Source organism: Eublepharis macularius, chromosome 16 (assembly GCF_028583425.1).
Source record: "Eublepharis macularius isolate TG4126 chromosome 16, MPM_Emac_v1.0, whole genome shotgun sequence".
In the NCBI taxonomy this organism is placed as follows: Eukaryota; Metazoa; Chordata; class Lepidosauria; order Squamata; family Eublepharidae; genus Eublepharis; species Eublepharis macularius.
Genome location: NC_072805.1, coordinates 32,026,857 through 32,050,615, shown reverse-complemented (window position 1 = coordinate 32,050,615; position 23,759 = coordinate 32,026,857). Strand labels below are relative to the sequence as shown.

The following is a 23,759-nucleotide window of genomic DNA, read 5'->3' as shown; positions in this document are numbered from 1 at the left end:
TTTTAGTTTACAATGCAGTAAAAGTCACTCGTGTATTACCTATTCCTGTTTTGGCGGCAGCCGTTGTTGAACTGAGTCATGACTAGAAATGTCCGTCTGTACTTCTTGCATTTTATAGCCTTTTAACCTCATCGTTCCCTCCTCCTCCTCCCTGTGTATCTGCACGAGAACTTACACTACAATAAAACGGCTTGTCTTTTAAGATGGCACAAGCCTCCTTTCTGTTTTTCTATAGTCTGTGCCTACATCAATCCCTTTCCATTATTTTAGCATCTTTCTGAGAGGCACTGCATTGCTAGATTTGTTTTGCAGCTCTTGAATGGGGTTAGCCCAAAAGTAAATGGTGACTAGCAGCCAGCGGTGACAGGTTATCTGCATGGCTCCATCTTCTAAGCAGTGGGTTTTTTGCTGGGACAGCAGTGAGAGTCTGTTCTTCCCTCTACATGGGGATCCCTCCAAGTTTTGATTCCAAGGTTTGGCTTAGCAGTTCCAAAATATAGATGAGCAATTATGCTTGCTGGACTAAACGCAATACCTTGTGCAGTCTCTTTTGTGCATAAGCTGTTCTGAGGACAATTTTATTTGTAAAAATGTAGGCTTGAAATCTGCAAAATAAAAAATCCAGCGTAGCATTCCTCCGTAATGGTGGGCAACCATGTGATTCAATCTCCTCCCACCTTCTATGTCCCAAATATACTAATATATATATAACCCCGACATGCACAAATTGCCCCTGTAGGTGGCACTCCTTATAAAGCAATAGCTCACCTGCACGCTTTGTTCCGATAGCCACAAATCCCCACAGACACACTTGCATCTGTTCTTTTATTTAGTACTCAACCTATCGGACACAGTTCCTCAGGCCAGGGTTAGTCAGTCCACCTAAGGCTTTGCTACAAACAACACAGGTTAATACTATGAACAGCAGCAACGGCAGCCACAGTTACAGATAAGGAAGGGATAAATAGCAGCTTTGATGTTCACCCCACTGCCTGGTCGTGGTACAGCAACCATCTCAGGTGCCCAGGCATGGACAGGGGTTGTGTGTGCAGACTCTTGGTTGTGATCTTTTAAACTGTATGGGGAGAGCAGCGCTGAACTGACAATCTCAGAAAGCAAAAGACATTTTTGCACACAAAAAATATTAACTGACAGATAACTGACAGGCATCACGGGACCGGTCAATTATTACCATGAAACTAGATTAGAATCTGTGCAGTCCTGGCATTTTGTTCTGTATCTGGGTCACTGCCTAAGCTGGTGAATTTAGAAGGACAAGAGCCCGTAGCCTTTATTTCCACAAATGTCACTAAAGTCAGCTCCAAACCCTACTGGCTTAGTGGACAAGGAATTCCCTTCTTCAGTGTGTGCCCGGACGGGGGTCAGTTCTTCAGCTCGCCCAGCCTGAGCTTAGCAAAGTCCGTGGCCACCTTCAGGGCTTCTTCAAGGCAATCGACATTTTTGCCCGTAGCCTGAGCGGAAATGTCTTTGCCGCCTCCTTTGCCGTCCATCAGCCCTGACACCTGTTGCACCCATTCGCTGGCTTTCAGTCCTCTGCCGGCCACTTCCTGAGAAAGAGCGTGCAAGAGAGCACATTAGAGTCTTCCACTGATTTCAAAACATAACGTCAGTAGCGTGTTCAAGACTGAAAGATTGGTTGTGGCACAAGCTTTCCTATACTAGAGCCCACTTCTTTGATGCCTGAAGTGTCCTTTCAATTCCCAAAAGCTTCTGCCACAATAACATCAGTTTCTTACTTGTATCTGCTGTAGCAGATTTACTCATCCAAATTTACTTGTGGCATGTTTACTCGTCCCAAGTAGGCACCAATTTGAGCTCTTTTGGTTATCCCCTCAACTGGGCAGGTCTGTTACTGCCAGGACACATGTTGTTTTCAACTGTAGAACCCACCCTGGGGAATAATCTTCCAGAGGAAATCCAGAGAGCACTGTTTTATTTTCATAGGGCGTGTTAAGATTTTTCGTGCTACGAAGGCATTTAATGATTAATTGGTTTTAAGTACTCCCTATTAAGTATTTGTAGTCTGTTGCCAGACTAGTTTTTAATTATTAGTTATTTAACTGCATTTATAGTCAGCCTTTCTGAAGGCAGATCACAATTAAAATATTTAACATTAAAGCACCTATAAAACAATATTAACAAAGCACCCTAAGTTGCGAAAAAAATACTCCCTTCTAAAAAAGTCCTGTTTTGTAAAGCCCGAGGATGCAAAGGAGAGGATGCAAAAGAGAGAACTTCCTCTGGTAGACAGATCAAGATGGGTAGCCATGTTAGTTTGTCTGTAGCAGTAGAAAAGAGCAAGAGTCCAGTAGCACCTACAAGTGAGTTACAGCTCACTTCTTCAGATACCCTACCAGAAGTTTTGTTAGTCTTACAGGTGCTACTGAACTCTTGCTCTTTTCCTCCGATAGGCTGTTCCACCAAAAAGGCCCCAGGCATGGGCTGCAACAGATGTTATCTGCAGGAAGGACTTTGCAAAAAACTCCATCCAGAGGAACGGAGCAGAGAAACTGGAGGAGAGATGCTCCTGTGGACATGTGGGCCCTGGCCCTGGGCCATGAAGAACTGGGTAGGTAATAAGCAGCAGCTTGAACCGAATCAGAAAAGCAACTGGCAACCAACAAAGTGATTACCAAATCAGTGCATTATCACCTCCCAATTTTTGTGGCTTTATTTGTAAGCCATCCCGAGCGCAGGAGAGAAAGAGCAGGATATAAAAACTTCTTTTGAAGAAACGAACGGCTACCCCCTCTGGATTTTCACACCTTTCCCAGATGGCTGCTGGAAAGTACCAAAAATACTAGAACTCCTGCAATGTCAGACTGGGCACAGTATGAAAAGATTCTCTGGGAAACGGCTGCTTAAAAATTACCATCTTACAGATAATAAATGTATCAAGGAGTGAAGGGAATCTGGCACTGAATATGTCCTCCAGTGCAAAAGCCTCCAGTTGACAAAGATTCAACAGCGGCCAAAAATATGCCGCCTGCTCTCATGACTCCAGAGCTATGAATTGCCTTAAGGCAGGCCAACCACCTGAGCAATCCACATGGAGAAAACGCAGGGTCCAGCCTTCAGTGGCCCCTATTGCTTTCTTCCAGTGCCCCATGGACTCCCGAGGGTCCAACTCTCTCCCTTCTCCTCCCTGCTTTACCTGAGGAACTTGGCACAAGCAGATGATCTTGCCGGCTTCGTTATCCACCGTGAAAAGCATGGCTGCTGTCTCAGGGGAGTGAGTCTTAAATAGCTTCAAGGATTCATTCAGCGCCTGCAGGAGGACATGTGTCTGGTTATAACAGCAACAACAACAACAACGTTTGATTTATATACCACCTTCAGGACAACTTAACATCCACTCAGAGCGGTTTACAAAGTGTGTTGTTATTATCTTCACGACAATCATCCTGTGAGGTGGGTGGGGTTGAGAGAGCTCTGAGAGAGCTGTGACTGACCCAAGGTCACCCAGCTGGCTTCAAGCGGAGGAGTGGGGAATCAAACCCGGTTCTCCGGATTAGAGTCCCGCCATTCTTAACTGCTACACCAAACTGGCAAAAAGCATGCCGTTGGGGTGGGCGCTTGCTGTCTGAATCCACGCCAAGCACAGCATTCCTCATCAACACAGTCTCTCAAGTATGTGGCAGCTGCAAAAGTTTGTGTGTGATATTTTCATTCCCAAGAGCACAGGTGCCGACTGCAGCAAGAGTGGAGGAGAAGAAACAGCATCCAGTGACACAGGAACTAGATGCAGGACTTGGTCTGCAACTTTCAGGCCCCACAAACTCAAGCGTTGCTGCATCTGTTTCTGGGGAAGGGGAGAGTTTGATGGAAGTATGTGGCAGCACATTCCACTCCTGACCTCCTAAATTTGGGAACGAGGCTTGATGTTTTGGGGCACTCTTATCCTCCAAAGAGCAGACCTACAGACTGTCTTAGGCAACGCTAGTTCTCAATGTTCCACATGGATGCCAGAGACCAGGGGAAGGCGTCTGCATGGCTACTTGAAAAGTCAACGGGCACCCCAGAGAAATGAGATGCCTGCCTTTGTTTTGGACACTTTTTGTAGGAAACATGCAACCAGGCGGCACCCATATATTATTATTATTGTTTGTTTACAGTCCACCTTTCTCACTGAGATCCAAGGCAGATTACCTACTGCAAGTGAATGCAACATACGTCAATAGCCAGGACATCCACAGAGCAAAAACACAACATGATCAACAGTTAGGATATTCAATGAAAACAGATACAATAGCGGATGGTAGCTGCAAATCTGGAAACCAGCACAAAGCTGAACATACATCCTTGAGCTAAGGAAATGGCTAACTGCTGTATTGCACTAAAAAGGAACTGGATGCTCCCAAACCAGCAGCAGGAAGCAGTTCATTCTATTCTTGCCTCTCCAGGCCTACATCATGTTTGCGCTGGAGCTGCTGTGGCAAGAAAAACAAACCAGCCACCCTTGTTTCCTCTCCTTTATAGCAGACCCTCATGAGGGCAGGGAGATGGGCTGATCCTGCTGTTCAGTTGGGTTACCTTTGCGGAAGCGCCGCTTTCCATCTCCAGTATGACCAGTGGCTGGTTGGGATGAGTCTCGATAAGTTGTTTCGTCTTGTCAAGGACCTGGGAGAACAAGGAAATGTTCAAAGAGAGTCCAGGTTGCCCATGGATACGAACACTGCCTATTAATAGGCACTGAACCCTTCAAGATTCCATCAGACACCTAAGAGAAACAGCCTTGCCTGATTTACTTCCAGTTCATAGCAGATACCAACTTTCATCCTTTCATCCATGGAACTTAAGGCGATCTATGGAGGGGGGATGGGGAGGGGTCCCTGAACAGTCTCCTATCCAGGCACAGACCAGACTCCAGAACTGCTTAGATACAGCCAAGATCCATCATGGGGCTGCAAGATCACCTTTTATTGTATATTCAGCCAGCATGGGGTATGCAACACAAAGGGTTGCGAAGAAACTGCTACATTCCCCTTTAAAATAGTAAGAGCAGAGACAAAATCCTTTCCTGCTCACCCCCTGCCTGTCTTACAGCAATTTCTGCATGCTGGCACCCTTCATATATGACACAGCCAGGGGGAAGAGACGCAAAAGGAAGCGGGAGGGGCAGAGAAAGGGCAAGCTCACTCGTTTCTGGACGTCGGCTTTGCTGGCACGATCGAGATCGTCCATAACCTTCTTCAGTGCTTTGAGGGCCTCTCTTAGTTCATCCTTCTGCCACTGAGGAATGACAGCAGTAGCCAGGGTCTGCAAATGGAAGAAGAATTTGAAGTTTCCACAAGGTGCCCCAAGCGGTTGTATGTCCATTGTTACAGGTAAGGCACTAAGTTGTGTGCATCTGTGGTCAGACCCAGCAGACCGGGGCAGAATTTAGCGCATCATGTTGAGTTTATAATCTCAAGAATCTCAGCTTCTGTTAAAAACAAACAAGCATCTAGCCCCTATGGCTTTTTAATGAGTGCCTATAAAGGACCCGATTCACTGTTTGGTATACCTTCTTGGTTCCTCTCCCATGGCTTTTAGGAGCATAATTATGCAAAGAAGAGTTATGAAAATATATTACTCAGCATCATGCATTACAGGTCTCAGAATAGGACTTCCCTGGGAATGACATTAAGGGCCTGATTCACTGCTTTGCATAGAAGAACACCTTGATTCACAGCTTCTAGGCATACAATCATGCAATTATGAAATATATTACTTTGCATAATGTATTACAGATGTCAAAATGGCTTCCCGGGGAGGACAATTAAGGGTTTAATTCAATGCTTTGCATAATATGTTCCTCAGCCATGGCTTCTAGGAACACAACTATGGAACGTCATTTTAGGAAAATATTACTTTGAATACTGAATTTGGCTTCCTTGGATACAGATCCTGGGTTGTGTTGGTGCACAGCACATCACAGCCTCACCTATTTACACTTCACACCCAGCAGCCTCTCCAATTCAGCCTTTGGCAACATAGCACTGCCTTTGCGGCTCTCCAAAGAACAACTAGGCTGGAGAATTCTGGGGAAGGTGCTGCAATCCTCTTCCCCCACCAAGAGTAGCCACGCTGTCTCGTACCTCATTGAGGTCTGCGATCTCACGCTGGACTTCCTTATTGGGAGCGGTCTGCACCTTCACCTTAGCTTCCAGGTCGGCGAGCAATTTCTTAAGGCTGTCTGCTTTCCTCAGGGCCTGGGAAAGAGAAGTTTGACGATCGGCGGTGACACAAAAAGGGAATCTTTCACTTGCTAATGAGCAATAAGTGGTGACAGCTGGTAGCCCCTACGTGTTGCATTCTCTGCCTCACAGCTAAATGGGGCCAGTACACATTAATGTAGGTATGCACATGCAAGTTTGAAGGAATAGAAACTTGTTGACTTGATTTTGACATATGGAGCTATCTTATATGGAATCAGACCATTGGTCAGTCTAGACCAAGACTGTCTACTCTATCTGCTAGCAGCTCTCTTAAGGTTTCCAGGCAAACATCTTTCCCAGCCCTACTACTCAAGACTTTAACTGGAGATGCCAAAGATTAAAACCTAGGACCTTCCACATGCAAAGCGGATGCTCTACAACCGAGGAATCATCTGGGTAAGTGCCCTCCCCCCTTCCCAAAGCTCCTGCCCTCTCTTTTTCTGCTCACCTTCTGGGCTTCTGCTCCAGTGATGGCCACTATCCTCCGGATACCTTTGGCAATTGCTTCCTCTGACACAATCACAAAGGATCCGGCGTGGCTGGAATTCTGCAAGTGCCTGTGAAACATCAGATATGGAGAAATCTCACGTGATTTTCATTTTTTCTTCTGCCTTCGCAAATTTATTTAGAACCACTGGTGAGAGATCCATTGGGAACAAGCAAACCTAAGCTTTGCCACAGATCCTTTCATTGAAAGAAAGCCATGTTGCCTGCATCTCTGTGGCTTTGCACACACAAGCAAGCTACCACACTTGCCATTATTGCTACTGAAAGAAATTAACAACTTGCACTGTTTCATACACAATAGTAAGCACCCACTAAGCTTACAAACCAGGTTACAGATGATTCAAATCAGGACAGAACCTTGCAAACCCACATGTAGCAGTTTCTAAGTATCCCCGTTCTACAGAGAATTCCACACATGTGTAACCCCTCTTTCTGTGGTTCAGAATCTCTCTTCCTCTTGCAGTACTTACGTTCCCCCACAGAATTCGACAGACGTGATTGCGCCAGCAGCACTGGAGGGGTCAGCCAACATGTCCTCCACGGGTATGCCGATAGAGACAACGCGCACAGGGTCAGGGTATGTCTCGTCAAACACAGCTCGCAGACCTTGGATGGCTTTAGCTGCTGCCAGAGGGCAGTCCTTGGCATAGACAACCTGGAGAATTGACCGCAAGAAGGTTAAAAGTCCTGTTCACATAATACAATGCATGAATGTACATCCTGCATGTATGGGCATACATCTGTTCGTACAAAAGAGCCAAAAGGCATTCCCTTTACGTATTAAACTGGGGATTAGAACCTGGATAAAAATGGGGTCCATATTCACATGTCCAGCTGTACAAGTGTTAAATGTAAAATGAGAATTACTCAATGTGCATAAAAAAAGCTTTAGAGATGGGCACGAAATGGAAAACGGACCAAAATTTTTCATGGACTTGGCCAGTTCAGTGTTCATGAACCAGCGGGTCGTGGGACACCCGTTTTCCATGGACCCATGGACTTTTTGCCAGTCTGTAGGTCTATGGTCTGTTAAAGCTTCCCGGTGCTGCTGGCAAGTGGTGCCGGGAGTGCTTTAACATTTAACCCCCCCTTGCTCCAGCTGACTGGTGGCCCCAGACCAACGACCAGTTGGTTCGTGAACTGGGGGTGGACCGTGAAAAATTCGTGGTCCATGAAACACCATGGACCACGGACCCACGGGTTTTTCCCCGTCTGTGCCCCCCTCTATTTACATCTGTTCACTGTAACTTGCGAACAGGGTCAGTGAGAAATCCAGTAACTGCTCAATGGAAGAGAACGTTTCCATGTCATGGGATTGGTTTCTAGAGAATCTTGATAGGAAAAGGTACAGTCTTTAAAACACATACACAGTGACAGCCTCTAGAGCCATGAAGCACACACACCTGTGTCAAGGACTTGGAGCACAGCTCTGTCTACTTCACACAAGCAGGGTGCAAGAAAGTTGTTGAACACCCTAGGGATTCCAACCCTCAACCCCAGCCCCAGAGGCCAAATCATCACCCCACCATACCTTGGCTTCCTGAATCATACGATTGGCAATCTCCTCTGCCTTCTTGATTTCCTTGGTGGACATGGCTCCCTTGGCGGTGAAGTCAAACCGCAGTCGGTCTGGGGCAACCAAGGACCCTCGTTGGTCAGCCTCCCCCAGTACAGCTCGTAAAGCAAAGTTGAGGATATGGGTGGATGTGTGGTTGCTCATGATTGGTCTCCTCCTTGGCTGCACAGCAAAGACAGATATGAATCAGGATGGTGGGCATGCACAATATATATTTTAAAAAATTAAGAAAACGGGGATCCTGCAACTGGTGACCTAAACTCATGCTGACAGCTAGTCATCTGCAAGCCAGATCTGGCCCACAAAGCAACTTGATTTAATTCTTTGTGGCCCTACCAAATTTTAACCTTGATTTGATAAAAAAGTTCTACCCAACAGTGATCATGTTTTCAAAAATCCAGAAAAATTAAAAGCCAGTTCAAACATGCATCACATAACTGTGCATCACTTAAATGTGCATTTCTTCATTTTTCTCAAGTCCCTAGCGCAACACTACAATCCAGCTCCAGACCCCAAGCTGTTCACCCCACAAATGCATTTATTTACAAAAACGTATCCCGCCTGTTTAAATGTAAGCCAATTTTAAAAAGATAACGCAGCCAAAGACTCCTCAGCATCCCCAGATCAAAACAGGAAGAAATCTTAGCTTCAGATAGCTAACAAGTGAATCCAGAGCAGTGTTCATGGGACCTCGCTCTGGCAATAAGCTCACCTCATCCACGTACAGCCGAACAGTGTCTCCTACTTTGAGGTTGCCATAGACTGTGCCTATGTGGAGCACGTAGCCTCCGCGCACTTGGACATTTTTCACTGTGAATTCTGTCTTCTGCAAATACCAAAAACAAACAGTAGCAGCCTATATTAGCAAGGGCAGGAAGAGAGTCAAGACACCCAACCCAGTCACAGATCTGGAAAACTTGGGAAGCAGCCAGATTCCAGGACCCAATATTGTTTTGCAGGGGGGGGAAGCAGATGCAGGCGTGACATCGCAATCCTCAACACTGAAGCAAACAATGGGATAATGTTCAACGATGCCCCCTGCAAACGCCCATCCCCCTGTAATGAATCTCTGAATGCCAAAGTCACAGCAACAACATACATCCTCATCGCTGTCTTCGTCCTCCTTAACGAGATAACCCTCATCGTAGATCTGTCCTCCCTGCTCGGCATAAAAGCAGGTCTGATCCAGTACGACCCCACACTCCTGGCCTGTAGACACTTCTTCCACAAACTTCTTCTCCCGGCGGAGGGCTTTCACCGTGGCCACGGGACTCTCAAACTCTGCAGGTTGCGGGGGGGGGGGAGTGGTGGAAATTGGGGCACAAAACTCCTTTTATTTCAAAATCATGCTAGACAACAGAGAGTAACACAGAGAGACTGGCAATCACAATTGAGTTTATCCATGCAAGTCAGCGGGCTTAGAAGGGTGTAACTCGGCTTAGGAACGCACCGTATGTCGGCAGAAACGTTGTATTTGAGAGGCACAAGAAGTCACAGGATGGCAGCTACTTTAAGAATTCTGATGACGGGTCAAAACTTAGTGCGGTCACTTAACTAAAGAGGTCTTAATCAATTTACTGTATAGATTTTAATCGATCAGTTAATTTATCAAATCTGAAAGAAAAAAAATCCATTTTTGTTTTTTTCTGCTGCGGTGTATAAATACACCGTCTCAGAAGACGCATTTGCATTTATTTCTTTATATCCCGCTTTTCTCCCCAAGGGCGCTTAAACTTAGAACGTCATTCTCCTCGCCTCTGTTGTTCTCACGACAATCCTGCTATGTGGTAGGTTAGGCTCAGTGAATGGGACTGGCCCAAGATCACCCAAGCAAGCTTCCATGGTAGAAGTGGGAACTCAAACTTAGATCTCTCAGGGTTCTAGGTCTGACACTATCCATTATGGCACACCGGCTCTTGGGTAATGCGTTTATGAGATAGGAGGACAAATGCCTCTTTGGGAGGCAGCTGCCAATAGATCTGCAAATATTTTCATTTATAAAAAGGAACTTTTGGGGCGAAACAACTGTTCAATGAAATAGGAGTTTCATCTTAATCAACAGATCTTTAACTGATCAGCTCAACACTGCATCCTTAATCAAAACACTGACCAAGGGGCCATTCTGTGGGTCTACAGGAACCTTAAAACATTTGCCTTAAGTAGAAAGAGAATGAATTAGAAAGAAAATCCTGCTTTGGTGTTACAAAAATTCAAGTTTATAGTCTTCTAATTCCAGAAGCTGTGCCTAATGATAGATAACATCATCAACAACCACAGTGCTTATATACCACTCTTCTAGACAGATTAGTGCACCACTCAGAGCAGTGAACAAAGTCAGTGTTATTATTATCCCCACAATACAGCCGGGGCTGAGAGGAGTGGCTTACCCAAGGCCTCCTGCAGAGCTCATGGCAACTGTGGGATTCCAACCAGCAGAGTGCTGATTTGCAGCCCAACCACTTAACCGCTATGTTACAATGCCTTTGGATACAGGATTTTAGAGGACAGAAGGTGCAGAAAGCACAGAATTTGACAAAAGGCAACTCGTTTTCGCCGTGTTCCAAGACAGACATCATGGCAACACAGTGAGATCTGGAAGGGAGCAGCCTGTAACCTACCATAAGTGCCACTGGGATCTGATGTGTAGCTGTACTTGAGAGAGTCGTCCGTGACCTCCAGACCTCTGGACCGGAGTTCTTCAATAGCGTAGATATCCAACATGATGAGGTCTTCATCACCACCTCCTCTGCCCTGGGATTTTAGCTGGGAACAGTAACAAACCCAAGGGTGAAAGGCAGGAAATGGAGGTCAACAAATCCCCTTGCCCTACTCCTTGGCGACTAGAAAACAGCAGCGGAAAAGCTGGGGCAGGCCAACTAATGAAGCGGATTCCAAGCCCTGCAGAATGTCCATCTCAGCTTTCCAACCATCACCAGGAAATTAAGCATCCCACTTACTAGGAAATTAAGCGTCCCACTTACTAGGACGCTACATCTGAATTTAGGGTTGCCCTTATAAGGCCAGCAAGGCTGAATACACTGAAATGTCTAAACTGAAAGCCCTTTCAGGGTAGGAGGGTTGCAGATCTATAGAAGAAGGAGATGGAGCAGTCAGCGGCCAGCTCTTTAAAAAGCTCTGCATCTCTGTAAGTATGAAGGTTCCCTTATGCTGGCATAAAGAGAAACACACTAACGCACAACAAAGAAGCTCCTCTTTTACCACAGGCGTTTGACTATCTGGACCTTGTCCATGCAATGTCTTGTCTATGCAATGACTCTCACTACATTTATCCACTGATGTATTCATCCATGTTCAAATGAAAGCTAAGGTGCTTTTCACGCTGCCAAATTGTTTTCATGGTGTTACTTTGTGTAGGCATCCTTAGCTATGTTAGAATGGAATGTTGCTTATTATCCCCTCCCTCGTGCCCATTTAACACGAATCCTGTTAACAGTTCTCCTATTTCTGGCTTTTATGAGGTGTGCCCTATATATTATACCTCTACAGCAGAATAAAGTGTGCTATTTTGAGGGGTTTACACAAAACGGGGTGAGTAGTCTTTCATTGTGACATTGGCTGTTTTAAGTACGTTTAGCACTTATCTGCATTTCTTTAAACTTATCTGCATTTCTTTTTTTAAAAAGTTATTTATTGATTTGAATACTTGTGCCCTGCTTTTCTTCCCAAATGGAACCAGAGTAGCTTATAACAATAAGATGTGCAATGTAGCTAAACCAAAAACAAAAATTATGCCTTGGGACTTCTCCCAGATTCAGAAGCCGATTCCTCCAAAGATGCAAGATGTGGATTAAGAGCCGAAGGGCAAAGCGCCTTTTGTCTCATGCCCAAAGGTTTGCACCTCTGACCATTCCAGAACTTTGGTTGTGAACAGCTTTTGTGAAATGCAGAGAAAGTGAGATGCACAAATTTTGCACAACAGGTCGATGCAGTCAATCAGTGCTCCCTATGGATCCTGAATAAGTAGCAGCCAAGCCTTACCTGGGCGGCCTTCCTCTCCTCCTCAAAGCCTTCCATGTCAAGTTTCAAGCCTTTCTCCTCTGCAATCAGTCCCGTAAGATCCACAGGGAAACCGTAGGTGTCATACAGCAGCCAGGCAGTGTCTCCTGAACAGAGAAAGGCGAGTAAGAAAGCCAAGAGTGAAATAGCTGGAATAGTACCCAATCAGCTCGAAGTCGCCCAGTGAGCTTCCATGAGAGAGTAGGGATTTGAACTGGGGTCTCCCAGACCCTGGTCCGGCGCATTAACCACTGTACAACACTCTCTCTCAAACTCTACAATGTTCAGTTCCGTACCAGGAATCGTTTTATTGTCTCCCAAGCTCTGAATCTTCCTGTCAAGGATGCGGCGCCCTCTATTCAGCGTCTTCAGGAACTGAACTTCCTCTTCGTTTATAATGTCTTTCACCATGTCAGGATCCTTCTTCAGTTCAGGGAAGGCCCCACCCTGAGGGAACAAGGCTTTAGTCAGAACAACTGACCCTCTCTTCCTTGCTCCATACCCTGTGAAACCCCCGAAGCCTCGCAACAGAAAGGAATTTACCAGAGACTCTACCACCACGTCCACCAGGGTCGCGAAGAACCCTTTGCGGGCATTCAGCTTCTCGTGGGCATAGCGCACGGCACGGCGAAGGATGCGCCTCAGAACGTACCTGCGTTAAGGGAAAGAGGGGGCAGGGGGTTAGCCAGATTTGCAACCAAGGAAGCAAAATCTCTTCAGAGCCAGGATTCACAGGCACTGCCCTTAACTTCTTCCTGCACTATCAAGGGACATTTGATTAACTATTGGTTATTATAGCAGGACCTGAGTCCAGCAGCACCTTAAGAGACTTTCAGGGTATAAGCTTTCAACAGTCAGAGCTCCCTTCTTCAGATACCAGTCCTGTTGGTCTACTGCAGATCAACAAGGTTACTTACTTGAAACTATTGCATAACCATATTCTGGACTGAACAAAGCATCCTACAGAGGACGCTGAAAAACAGACCTTAAGGTCAGAGAGGCATAGTGGTACAGTGGTTAGAGCACTGGACTAGGATCTGGGACTCCCAGGTTCAAATTCCCACTCTGCTATGGAAGCTCATTGGGTGGCCTCGGGCCAGCCTAACCTACCCCACAGAGGGGTTTTGTGAGGATCCTTTAAAAAACAACAACAGCATGACAAAAAGTTCTGGAAAACTCAGACCTTTGTACACCATATTGCATCAATTTAGGTAGTCTTAAATCTTACATGGCTTTTCTTTCAGGGTTTCCTACAAGCAGTTATCCATGAATAACAACTTCCAACCTTGCCTCACTCAGCTTATAAATTAGATGGTGATGTTATCTGCGAGAGCCAGTTTGGTGTAGTGGTTATGAGCGGCAGGACTCTAATCTGGAGAACTAGATTGGATTCCCCACTCCTCCACTTGTAGCTAGCTGGGTGACCTTGGGTCAGTCAAAGCTCTCAGAAGTCTCAGTCCCCCCCTACCTCACAGGGTGATTGTTTTGAGGATAATAACAACATACTTTGTAAACCACTCTGAGTGGGTGTTAAGTTGACTTTGTAATGCGGGATCAAATGTTATTATATTATTAAAAAGTCAATAGCTCTTAGCTAGTTTAAGGGCTCGATACACCTTTCATTCTCAAAACAGTGATTAAGGTTATCGTCCTCAGGAGGTGGAGTTCATTCTCGGATAGAAAAATAACAGTGGTCCGGTCCAGACAAGCAAAGGTGTGCAGCCAACACTCCTACAATGCTTAGAACACATGAAGCGCTGTTACTCCTTCCTCAATAATCAAAGAGGGGACTGCAAATGGATGCATGGCATAGGATCCAAGCTTTACAATGCAATCCTAAGAATTACTCCAGTCTAAACTCACTGGGTTTAGACTGCAGTAACTCTTCTTAAGATTGCCCTGTTAGTCCCCAGCTCCATACTAGACCCACACAACCAACATGGCCCAGGTTAAATAGCTGAATCCCACAGTTCCCTCACCCTCGGCCAGTGTTATCGGGCCTGCCGCCGTCCGAAAGGGCCACAGTGATGGTTCGGGCATGGTCAGCCAGGACGCGATATGCCATATCGATGCCATCTACATCCTCCTCGCCAACCTGCCCAGTGTATGGCCTGCAACCGGTACCCTAGGAAGAAGAAATAAGGTGATGTTCAAGAGTTGGGGAGAGACGTACAGTTCCATTCACGAGAAATGCATGGAAGATCACTCTAGTACATTCTAAAACAAAGGAAAAAATATATCCAGCTAGGACTGGCAGTGAAGCTCAGTGGGAGAAAGGTGTGCTTCACTGCAACAATGATCTAGGCACAGAGCCTGTTCTGTGAACAGCAGGAGAGAGAACTCATAGCCAATCTGCAGACAGGCATTCACCCACAATGCATTTGGGCCAAATACCTTCTGGATAGCCTCAAAGTAGGGCACAAAGAGATCTGTGTCATAGTTGGACATCTTGTTCTGCAGCACGGACACCAGCCTCTCGAGACCCATCCCAGTGTCAATGCTCTTCTTGGGGAGAGGCTTCAGGGTTCCATCAGATTCTCTGTATAGTGGAAAGAGACACACCTTTGTAATGCGGGAAACATGAACAGGGGCCCATGCCTTTCCCCATTCCTCAAAGCAATCCAAAAATGCCACGGGTTATAGAAATAACCCCGTTCCCAGGATTTTATCAGTCTTGTTACAATCACTCCCCCTTGCATGAATAGCTGCTCTTTTCCTGCTCTAGCTGGTGCCACTGGATATATAAAGTCAGAGTATGCGCAGCCCGGGAGGACCTATAAATGCAGTTGTAAACTAAAACCAATCTGGGGTAAAACCTATGGTTATTTCCCATAACCTCTCCCTAATCCAAAGTTATTTACAGCCATGTTGACCAAAAAGCAAAATCCAGAAACAAGAACACATATGACTTTTTATTAGGACCAACACATAGTAGCATGCAAGCTTTTTATTAGGACCAATACGTAACAGTGTGCAAGCTTTCTCCAGGTTCAACAGAACTCTTCATCCAACCTGATGAAAAGTTCCAGTAAACTTGGGAAATTCTGCACATGGCTTTCTGCTGCCCCTAATAAAAGGTATTGTGTAGATTGCATTCTTGTCTTTGGATTCTTCCTAGCCAAGGAAAACAACCATAGAGGAGCTCTAAGGCAGGAATTTTTGTTGATATGGAAAATTTCGAATAACAAGTGTTGAAGGAGAGTTGCAATAAAATAATAATAAAATTGTTAGCACAATTTAAAAGAGAACAACCAAATTTATGGCCAGCAAGCTAGAATTAACAAAAAAATCCAAGAAAATGTGTCGTGCTGAATCCCAGAAGGAAACTGGTTCCGTAATCAGAGAAAGCCCATTTGCCACCAGGCTGACGCAAGATGGAAATGCTAGCAAATTAGCAGATCACAGTAATGTCATGTTTAAAGCGTTGGTCTAGGCTTGGGAAAGCCCTGGATGCAAACCCCCTTCAGCCACAACGTTCACTGGGAGACCCTGGGCCAGCTGCTCCCAAACCCGCCTCGAAGGGGTGTTTTCAGGACAAGAAGATGGAGGGGAGAAACACAAACTGTGCCCTGAGCTCCTTGAAGGCAAGGAGGGATAAAATGTAATAGATAATAGACCAGACTATGATTCATGTCATCCTGAGCTAGGAAACTCAGTTGATAGAACCACGGTTATGTCGGGCTAATGGAAGCACCCCTTGGATTTTTTCTGAATATCCCTTAAGATGAAAGGCACTCAGCAAACATGTCACCTATCCTGAAAGTGGCTACAGCTCCTTTCAGTAAGTGATTTTTAATATACTGTGAAAAAAGTAAGTTGAATTGGAAAGCAATTACAATGATTGACATCGTTAGTTGGCACCCAGATTGTGGTATAGATGACAACATGTCTTTATTTAACATGGGAAACTAAAAGATAAGTAGGCAGGTACAAACACACATATACGTGGAAGGAGAGGAATGCTTGCATCACCTGTTAAACTGTATGAACACCAGGTTCCAGATCTCCAACACGTTTGGATCATCTTGATTGACAAGATGTGAAGCGTCTCGGTCCCCGATCCGGTCGTAATGGATCTCGCTGCAAGGTCCGCAAGGCCCCGTGTCACCCATTTCCCAGAAGTTATCCTTCATGCTGCCTGGAAGGATCCGGCTCTCTGCCAGACTACAGAGGAGAAAACGGCCAGTGAGTGACACGACTGGCAAAACACAGGAGAAAGTGTTTGTAATTCACAGGCTCTTTACACACGTTTAAAAGGAATGTTTTGAATATAAGAGGGTCTGGATCCCTGGGACCTAATTAGTTGGTTTCCTATTTTTAAAAGATAGCATTTTCATTTGATTAGCCCATCTATGCTTAAAACACCATCTGGAAGAAAGAGGCAGACAGTTTACGTCTGCCTGGAGACAGCAGAAGGAATTCTGTTTGTGCCTCTTTTTTGATCTCTCTCAATTTTCTGGGCAGGAACATCTCTGGGCCTTCCCGATGGCTTCCCCTCTTGCCGAATCATCTACCACTTAGCAGAATTTCTTGCTGTCCAAAACACACAGCCAACTTTCTATGGAGCTTGGGACTCCCCACAACTTACCCAAGATCCAGCCAGATTTGTTTGCATTCCAAATCTGGCTGTAAGCCAGCTGCCTCATTTCCGCCAAAGTACGTGACGTAAAGCCTCTCAATGGGGATGCCAAATTCCTTGGTGAGTAGGTCCAGGGCAAATTTACAGGCCAGTTCCTGAATGAAGAAGAAAGCAGGGGTAAGGCACACAGCATGGTTTACTAACCTCTTCCTCTTCCTCCCTAACCCTGCAGTAGCCGACACTTGTCGAAGCAATGAGTGGATTGATATATATTTCACAGCATTACACACACCCTTTTTCCCTCACAGAAAAATCAGCTTATGCATTGATCAGACAAAGGCTCCTTGACATCGAGATTCAGAATCTCAGGTGTCTTGCAAAAGGCAGATGTTCACCCCTGGGTTTGGGGGTTTTACCCCATGGGTATAGGGCAGAATATCTCACTTCTTTAACAGCCCCACATTATTGCAGAGCTTATTCATTAGCTTGGTTTAATGCGCTACCTTCTGCGATACTTTACGAGAGATTCCATAAAATGCCATATGCTAACAGGTTATGCACTTGTGCTCAGCAAGACACAGACTTGTATTGTATTGTACTTATTACTGTGATCTACGTCCCACCCTCATTGACCCGCTGCTGAGAGAGCAAATTGGAAAATCTGATAAATGTAAAGTTATCTTCCTATTGGCTACTCAGAACCAAAATGTTATTAAAACTGTAGCTAAATTTTGGTATCCTGCATCTATGAGGCGGGTTGTGTATTTGTAGACTGAGTTCTGGTTGTGTCTAGTGTTTTTGTTAATATGGATGTAATGCCAATAAAGGTTGCTGCTGATTGGTTGCAGCTATAATAATCACACAACCTTATTTATAATTAATAGGTTTAATTGTATATGGCCAAGGGTCGTCACAATACAAAGTTAAGAACAGTAAAAATAGAAATCTATCTTACAAGCATAAAATACAGTTATTAAAATAATAAAAATAAAATACAATTAAAATGGAACCTTAATAAATACCAGATAGTTATGAAAAAAGTTAGGTTTCTGAGGAAACAATCTTGGCCCTAATCTTTTTTGCAGCTAAGGCAAACAGGGATGCTCTGCTAGTGACAAATGAATCAGTATCAGAAAACAAAAAAACTAATTTGTCAGTATCAGAGGTAAAGTTACGCCCCACTAACAAGTTAGCAAGAAATTTAGCTCTAACCTTTGCATACATGGGACAAAATAAAGTGTAATGTAGAAGATCCTCAGTAACTGAGGCACCGCATATGCAGAGACGGAGAGCCATTGGGGTTTGATGATAATCTTCCTGTAAGTAAAGCTGTCAATTTACAATTGTATATATTGTGTGTATCTGCATGTGGTATGAGAAAGATTTTGTTTTAAAAAATGGAGTATTTCCACTACTTATGAAATCCTGGTTCTGCAATGAGGAGCTATATCTGTGTCTAGACCAAGGGTACCCAATCTTTTTGAGCCTGTGAGCACCTTTGGAATTCTGACACAGTGTGGTGGGCGCAGCTACAAAATGGCTACCACAAAATGGCTGCCGCAGCTTCTCTTCAGTTATACAGTGAAGATCCTTATGCTGTGATAGCAGTGGCTGCCAAAGCAACATTTTTAAAAATCTGCACAGCCAATCAAATCTTGAGTGGCCAATCAGAAGCCTTGCTGGACAAAAGCCTCACCTGGCCCTGCCCACTTTTTAAAAACACTTAGTAGGCACAAGGAAGGCTGTTGGAGGGCACCATGTTGGGGAACCCTGGTCTAAACAAGATCACTTCAGATTGCAAGTGCAGGCTATAATCCTGAGATGCTCGCTTTCTAGGTACAGGGATTTTCTTTGCATATGGAAGCAATCAATTACAAGCAAGTAAGGATTAGCTATCTGATTAGCTATTTCTGTATGAAAAAATCTGATTAGCTATTTCTGTATGAAAAAAAAATTCCCTGCACCCTGAAAAGTCACGTCAAGAAGAAGGATTCTAGCCCACACTTGCAATCTGAAGTGGTACTGCCTAGACTCAGATTTAGAACCAGAATTATTTGAGTACTGAAAATACTGTTTTTGAAAAGAGGAAACTGCAGACGCGTAGCCAGATATAGGCTTGCCACCTCAGTGGTCGAGAAGAGCTTGCAAGCACTGTTTATGTATTTAAAATAGGGATATTCCTGCCTTTCTGCTGAGCTTCTGACCACCCAAGGTACCAACTAGCTAGTTGCCTGTAGTCTTGGTTAGAACTGACCCCGCCCCCTGCCCCCGCCCCCACTCCCACCCCAAGCCCAGGGTTATAACTGTACCTTGAAGTAATCCCCAAAAGACCAGGAGCCCAGCATCTCGAAGAAAGTGTGATGGTAGACATCCTTGCCAACGTCATCCAAATCGTTGTGCTTCCCGCCAGCCCGAATGCACTTCTGAGTATTGGCTGCCCTCGTCAGCTTCGCCATGGGGTGGGAAGGGTCGATAGTGTTGAGGAAGATGGGTTTGAACTAGGAGAGAAACAAGGAGACCATGTTCGATTCACAAGAAGCAACTGGACAGAGAAAGGCCTTCTGGTACAGGCAAGTTGATGTGGAACCATCAAAGAAATCTGGACCACCTGGGTTCTGTAGAGGCAGGGAGGGGCACAACCAGTCTCCCTCAATCTGTTGCATGGGAATAACAACCTTTCTTGAAAGACTGCAGGCTCAATGGCAAATCTGGATTTGCTTCCACACAAATATGCAAAACGGCCATGAAATACAGCCTGCTGCTTGCTTTGGGTACCCATAAAGTAAATAAAATAAACAAACATTGCTATATATTTATAAAAAAATAAAATATAAACTTGTTTAATGGTAACAGTTGTAAGATTTTTGCATTTTATGTTAGGGGGGGTAGAAAGTAGCATGGAGTTATTTCATAAGCAGGTCCTCAAAAGCAGAGCAAAGGTCAGACCCAGACTAAATTTTCCAGTGGCAGAATGGAACTTTCCGGGCTCCTCCCTCCCATTGCAGCTCACTGATCTTCCCTAAATGGAGCTTTTGGGAGAAAAGGCAACCCTGAGGAATGACACGAGGGGATCTGCAGTGTGAAGGAGGATTTAGTCTGGATCCAGTCCTAAGATTAGAAGTGAATCCTGCTTCAAAACGCTGGAGATCTACCGCCCTCACTATGCACTGGGTGACATTGTACTTTCCTTAGACCATAGTAAAGCTACAACTGATAACAGGAAAATCTCAAATTCTAATAGTACCAGAGAAGGAAAAAAAATCTTCATTTGCTCTCTCCATGCTACCCATAAGTGATATAGCTATTCAGTGTGCCGGAGACCAATCTAGGCCATTATATTGGTGTCAGCATACATTTTTAAGTTGTTCTCCTCTTCTGAAGAAGTGGGCTTTTGCAATGATTTACGGTTGATGTTTAAACAAATGAAATGTAACAATCTAAATCTTTATAATGTCCAACCTGATTCATGCCCGCATTGGCAAAGAGTAGAGTGGGGTCATCCAGTGGGATGGTGGCCGAAGAGTGCACATATGTGTGCCGGTTCTCCACGAAGAAGTTGATGAACCTTTGACGGATCTGGCTGGCTGTTAAAGACTCCATCTTCAGAGCGCCGCTCAACACTGGCCCAGGAAAAAGAAAAGACAAGACTTGAAGGCAATGCTAATTTTCTATATAAGGACAAGATGTAGCACTTGGAGCCAGAATTTCAGGTTGCGGCAGTAACTGTTATCGAATACAACTGGAATAAATGCTAAGAGGCCACAAGCGTTGTGAAATTCAGGCCTAATAATGTTCTATCTCAAAACAGTCTTGCCCTGGTACGCCTGGGGTCATATGAAAGGAGGGAGATCCCCAAAGTTAACTAAACCACCCTCCAGACAATCCAGTTTATGAACCAAGTCCACATGAAGAGGTGTTTGTTCTCCATATAATCTCTGCCAGTCTGAATTTTGCTACCTCTTGCAGAATTACTAATATGAACTCCAAAAGAACAATCATATATTCTTCATTTGAGAATGGTTTTCAGCTGATGAAGCTACCCTTGTAACAATTCATTTTTGTTTATGAGAATGCAAGAAGTTATAGATGACAATGTAGAGAACTGTAAGCTTGTTTTACCATTTGCTTCATTTGTACCACACTTTCCTTCCCAATGGGAGTCCAAAAAGGCTGACGACCTTCTCTTCTTCTCCTTTTTATCCTCACAACAACCCTGTGAGGTAGGTTAGGCTGAGAGGGTATGGCTGACTCAAGGTGCACTTCCATAGAAGAATGGTGATTTGAACCTGGGCCTCCCAGACCCTAATCTGATCCTCTAATCACTATACTATAGCATCTAAATACAAAGAATGATGTGGCAAGTGATAAGTTAACCTTGATAAGCCTAAAACCACTTGGGAAATAGGTCATATACGTATGATCTATTTCCCAAGTTGTTTCACGCATGTATTTACTTACACATACAGTGCATCTAAAGTATATAGAGTGGAGGTTCTTACAATCCCACTTTACAGGATTCCTGATCAGTAACAGAAGAGTGGAGAGATTCTTCCTCCATACCATAGCAGGCAGGCAAATACAGATGCCTAGTTTTCAACCACAAGAAGCTACCACTTGGCAAACCGTCATCTTTATTCAGCCATGCATCCAGAGACATTCATTTCTGCCACAATAAAATCAAACTACCAATGTACCCTGCTGGCTTTAGACCCTCCTCCCACCAAATCTGGAACACGGACCACATTGGTACACTCTGCAATCGGTAACGCTCACATCCCACTTTATTTCCCACTCACACACATCCCTTGGCATGAACTACACTTCTAGCATCCTCTGCGGCTGGTCTAGGGTTGCCAACTCCAGGTTGAGAGACTCCTGGAGATTTGGGGGTGGAGTAGGGTTGCCAGCTCCAGGTCAAGAAATTCCTGGAGATTTGGGGGGGTGGAGCCTGGAGAGGGCAGAGTTTGGGCGGGGAGGGACCTCAGCAGGGCATAATGCCATAATACCATATAATCCACCTCCAAAGCAGCCATTTCTTCCAGGGGAACTGTTCTCTGTGGTCTGGAAGTCTGCTGTAATTCCAGGAGACCTCCAGGCACCACCGAGAAGTTGGTAGCCATACATGCAGCCTTGGCCCTAATGCAGATCTTATCGAAGAAACTAGGAACCAGCTTCCCAAGGTTCCTAGTTCCCAAGGATCCTCAGCCAAACTTCATTCATTCATTCATTCATTCATTCATTCATTCATTCATTCATTTATTTATCCCCCTATCCTGCAATCACACCCCACTTCCCATTCCTACCCGTCTCTTAGCAGCCCTTCCTCCAGCAGCTGCTGCAATGCTGCCACCGTGCATCCAAACCTGCTGCGGCACTGCCACGCCCACATGACTAGCAACTACATCTCAGAACTGGCTAGTAATTGGGCAAAAATCCGGCCTGTCAATCTCTCTCCGCCCAGGAATGGCGGCTTTGCAAACGTCACGGTGAAGCAGGGACTTTAGAGCGGCTGATGCAACGGCTCTGAAAGGGTGGTCACGTGGGCCACAAAAGGGCTGAGGGCGAGACGGGGGCTGCCATTGTGGGCAAAGTTGTTCTCTGACGAGAAACGGCTTTTAAATCTTTTCAAAAAATTTCTCGCCTATTTCCTCGTTACTTTTCTATTATTAGAAAATAATGTGCCTTGCGAACATGGCACATTATACAACTACTCCTTCTCCGCCACAATGAAACTGCTGGGGAAGGCATACAAGGAACACTTGAGCTAAGTGTGCCATGCACACAAGGCCATTGCTTCAGTTAATATGGAGTAATGGCCACCCCCAAATCAAATTTACATTATACATGGATTACAAAATTTCCATTTTCCCCATAAGCACCTATGCTTTTAAATAGCAGAGAAGGGAGGTGGGAATAACTTTCAACTATATCGGCAATTAAATGACTGTTAGTGGATATCAATTTATACTTTGCAAATCAAAACACCAGGAAGGAAATCCCAGAAAGAACTTTTTCTTGAGAAATCATGCTTAGAATCCTTCTTGAAATGATATTTAAAGGTACTTGGGCCAATCATGAGGGTTACCAACTCCAGCATAGGAAATTCCTGGAGATTTGGGGATGATACATGTGAAGGGGCAATTTGGGGACACATAACACCTAGACTCTATGGTATATCATAAAGTCTGCCCTCTGAAGTTGCCATTTTCTCTAGGGGAACTAATATCTGTAGTCTGAAGATCTGTCGTAATTCCAGATCTCCCAAGTCTCACGTAGAGATTGGCAACCATAACCTAATATACTTCACAGGGGTTATTGTAAGCATAAAAAGGGGAAAGGAAAGCCATGCATGTCACCCCAACTGCTTGTAGGAATGGAAGGGTAAAAAATATTACCAAGTAGACAGAGCTGAACACTTGCCTAAATTGTACATCTTTACAAAATCATACAGAATGGGTGCCTTCCCCAGCTGACTTTACTAGGTTAGTGACTATCCAGGCAAAAAAGGTCCTCCTGACCTTTTAATAGAGGATAAATAGGTAGTAATGGCCAGTTGAAAGTTTTCATGGCACAGAGCTAAATAACATCACCTGATAATTGCTGTGGCTCAAACTGATATTAAAATTACAGTTGGAGAAACCAGTTTAAAAGCTGACAATCCTAATTAATCAACAATTTTGTATGCATGTTGACTTCATGCCACATGGCCTATTCAAAGGGTTGTTTAATGTAGCATACATAGTGTATCAGAAATTATTCCTTTGCATTAGCATTCGACATGGGAAAGGCAAACTGATGTAAACATGCTTTGGAGTCTGACAATACTAAATTGATCTTTATTCAGTTGCTTTCTTTGTTC

The 23,759-nt window shown here is 44.7% G+C and overlaps 1 protein-coding gene across 1 annotated transcript; it reads right to left on the bottom strand.

Annotated features, from left to right (window-relative positions):
• Positions 1–811: 811 nt before the first annotated feature.
• On the bottom strand, positions 812–22,267 carry AARS1 (alanyl-tRNA synthetase 1). The gene is made up of 21 exons (XM_055000688.1): positions 22,204–22,267; positions 20,360–20,520; positions 19,210–19,398; positions 16,910–17,055; positions 16,294–16,485; positions 14,716–14,860; positions 14,301–14,446; positions 12,865–12,973; positions 12,618–12,768; positions 12,304–12,428; positions 10,923–11,067; positions 9,404–9,585; positions 9,017–9,130; positions 8,260–8,466; positions 7,199–7,383; positions 6,670–6,778; positions 6,102–6,215; positions 5,161–5,280; positions 4,555–4,641; positions 3,176–3,289; positions 812–1,568 (listed from the first exon to the last, which is right to left on the bottom strand). The coding sequence occupies exons 2-21, from the start codon at positions 20,498–20,500 to the stop codon at positions 1,383–1,385; spliced, it is 2,907 nt and encodes a 968-aa protein (XP_054856663.1). The 5' UTR covers positions 20,501–20,520; positions 22,204–22,267; the 3' UTR covers positions 812–1,382.
• Positions 22,268–23,759: the final 1,492 nt, after the last annotated feature.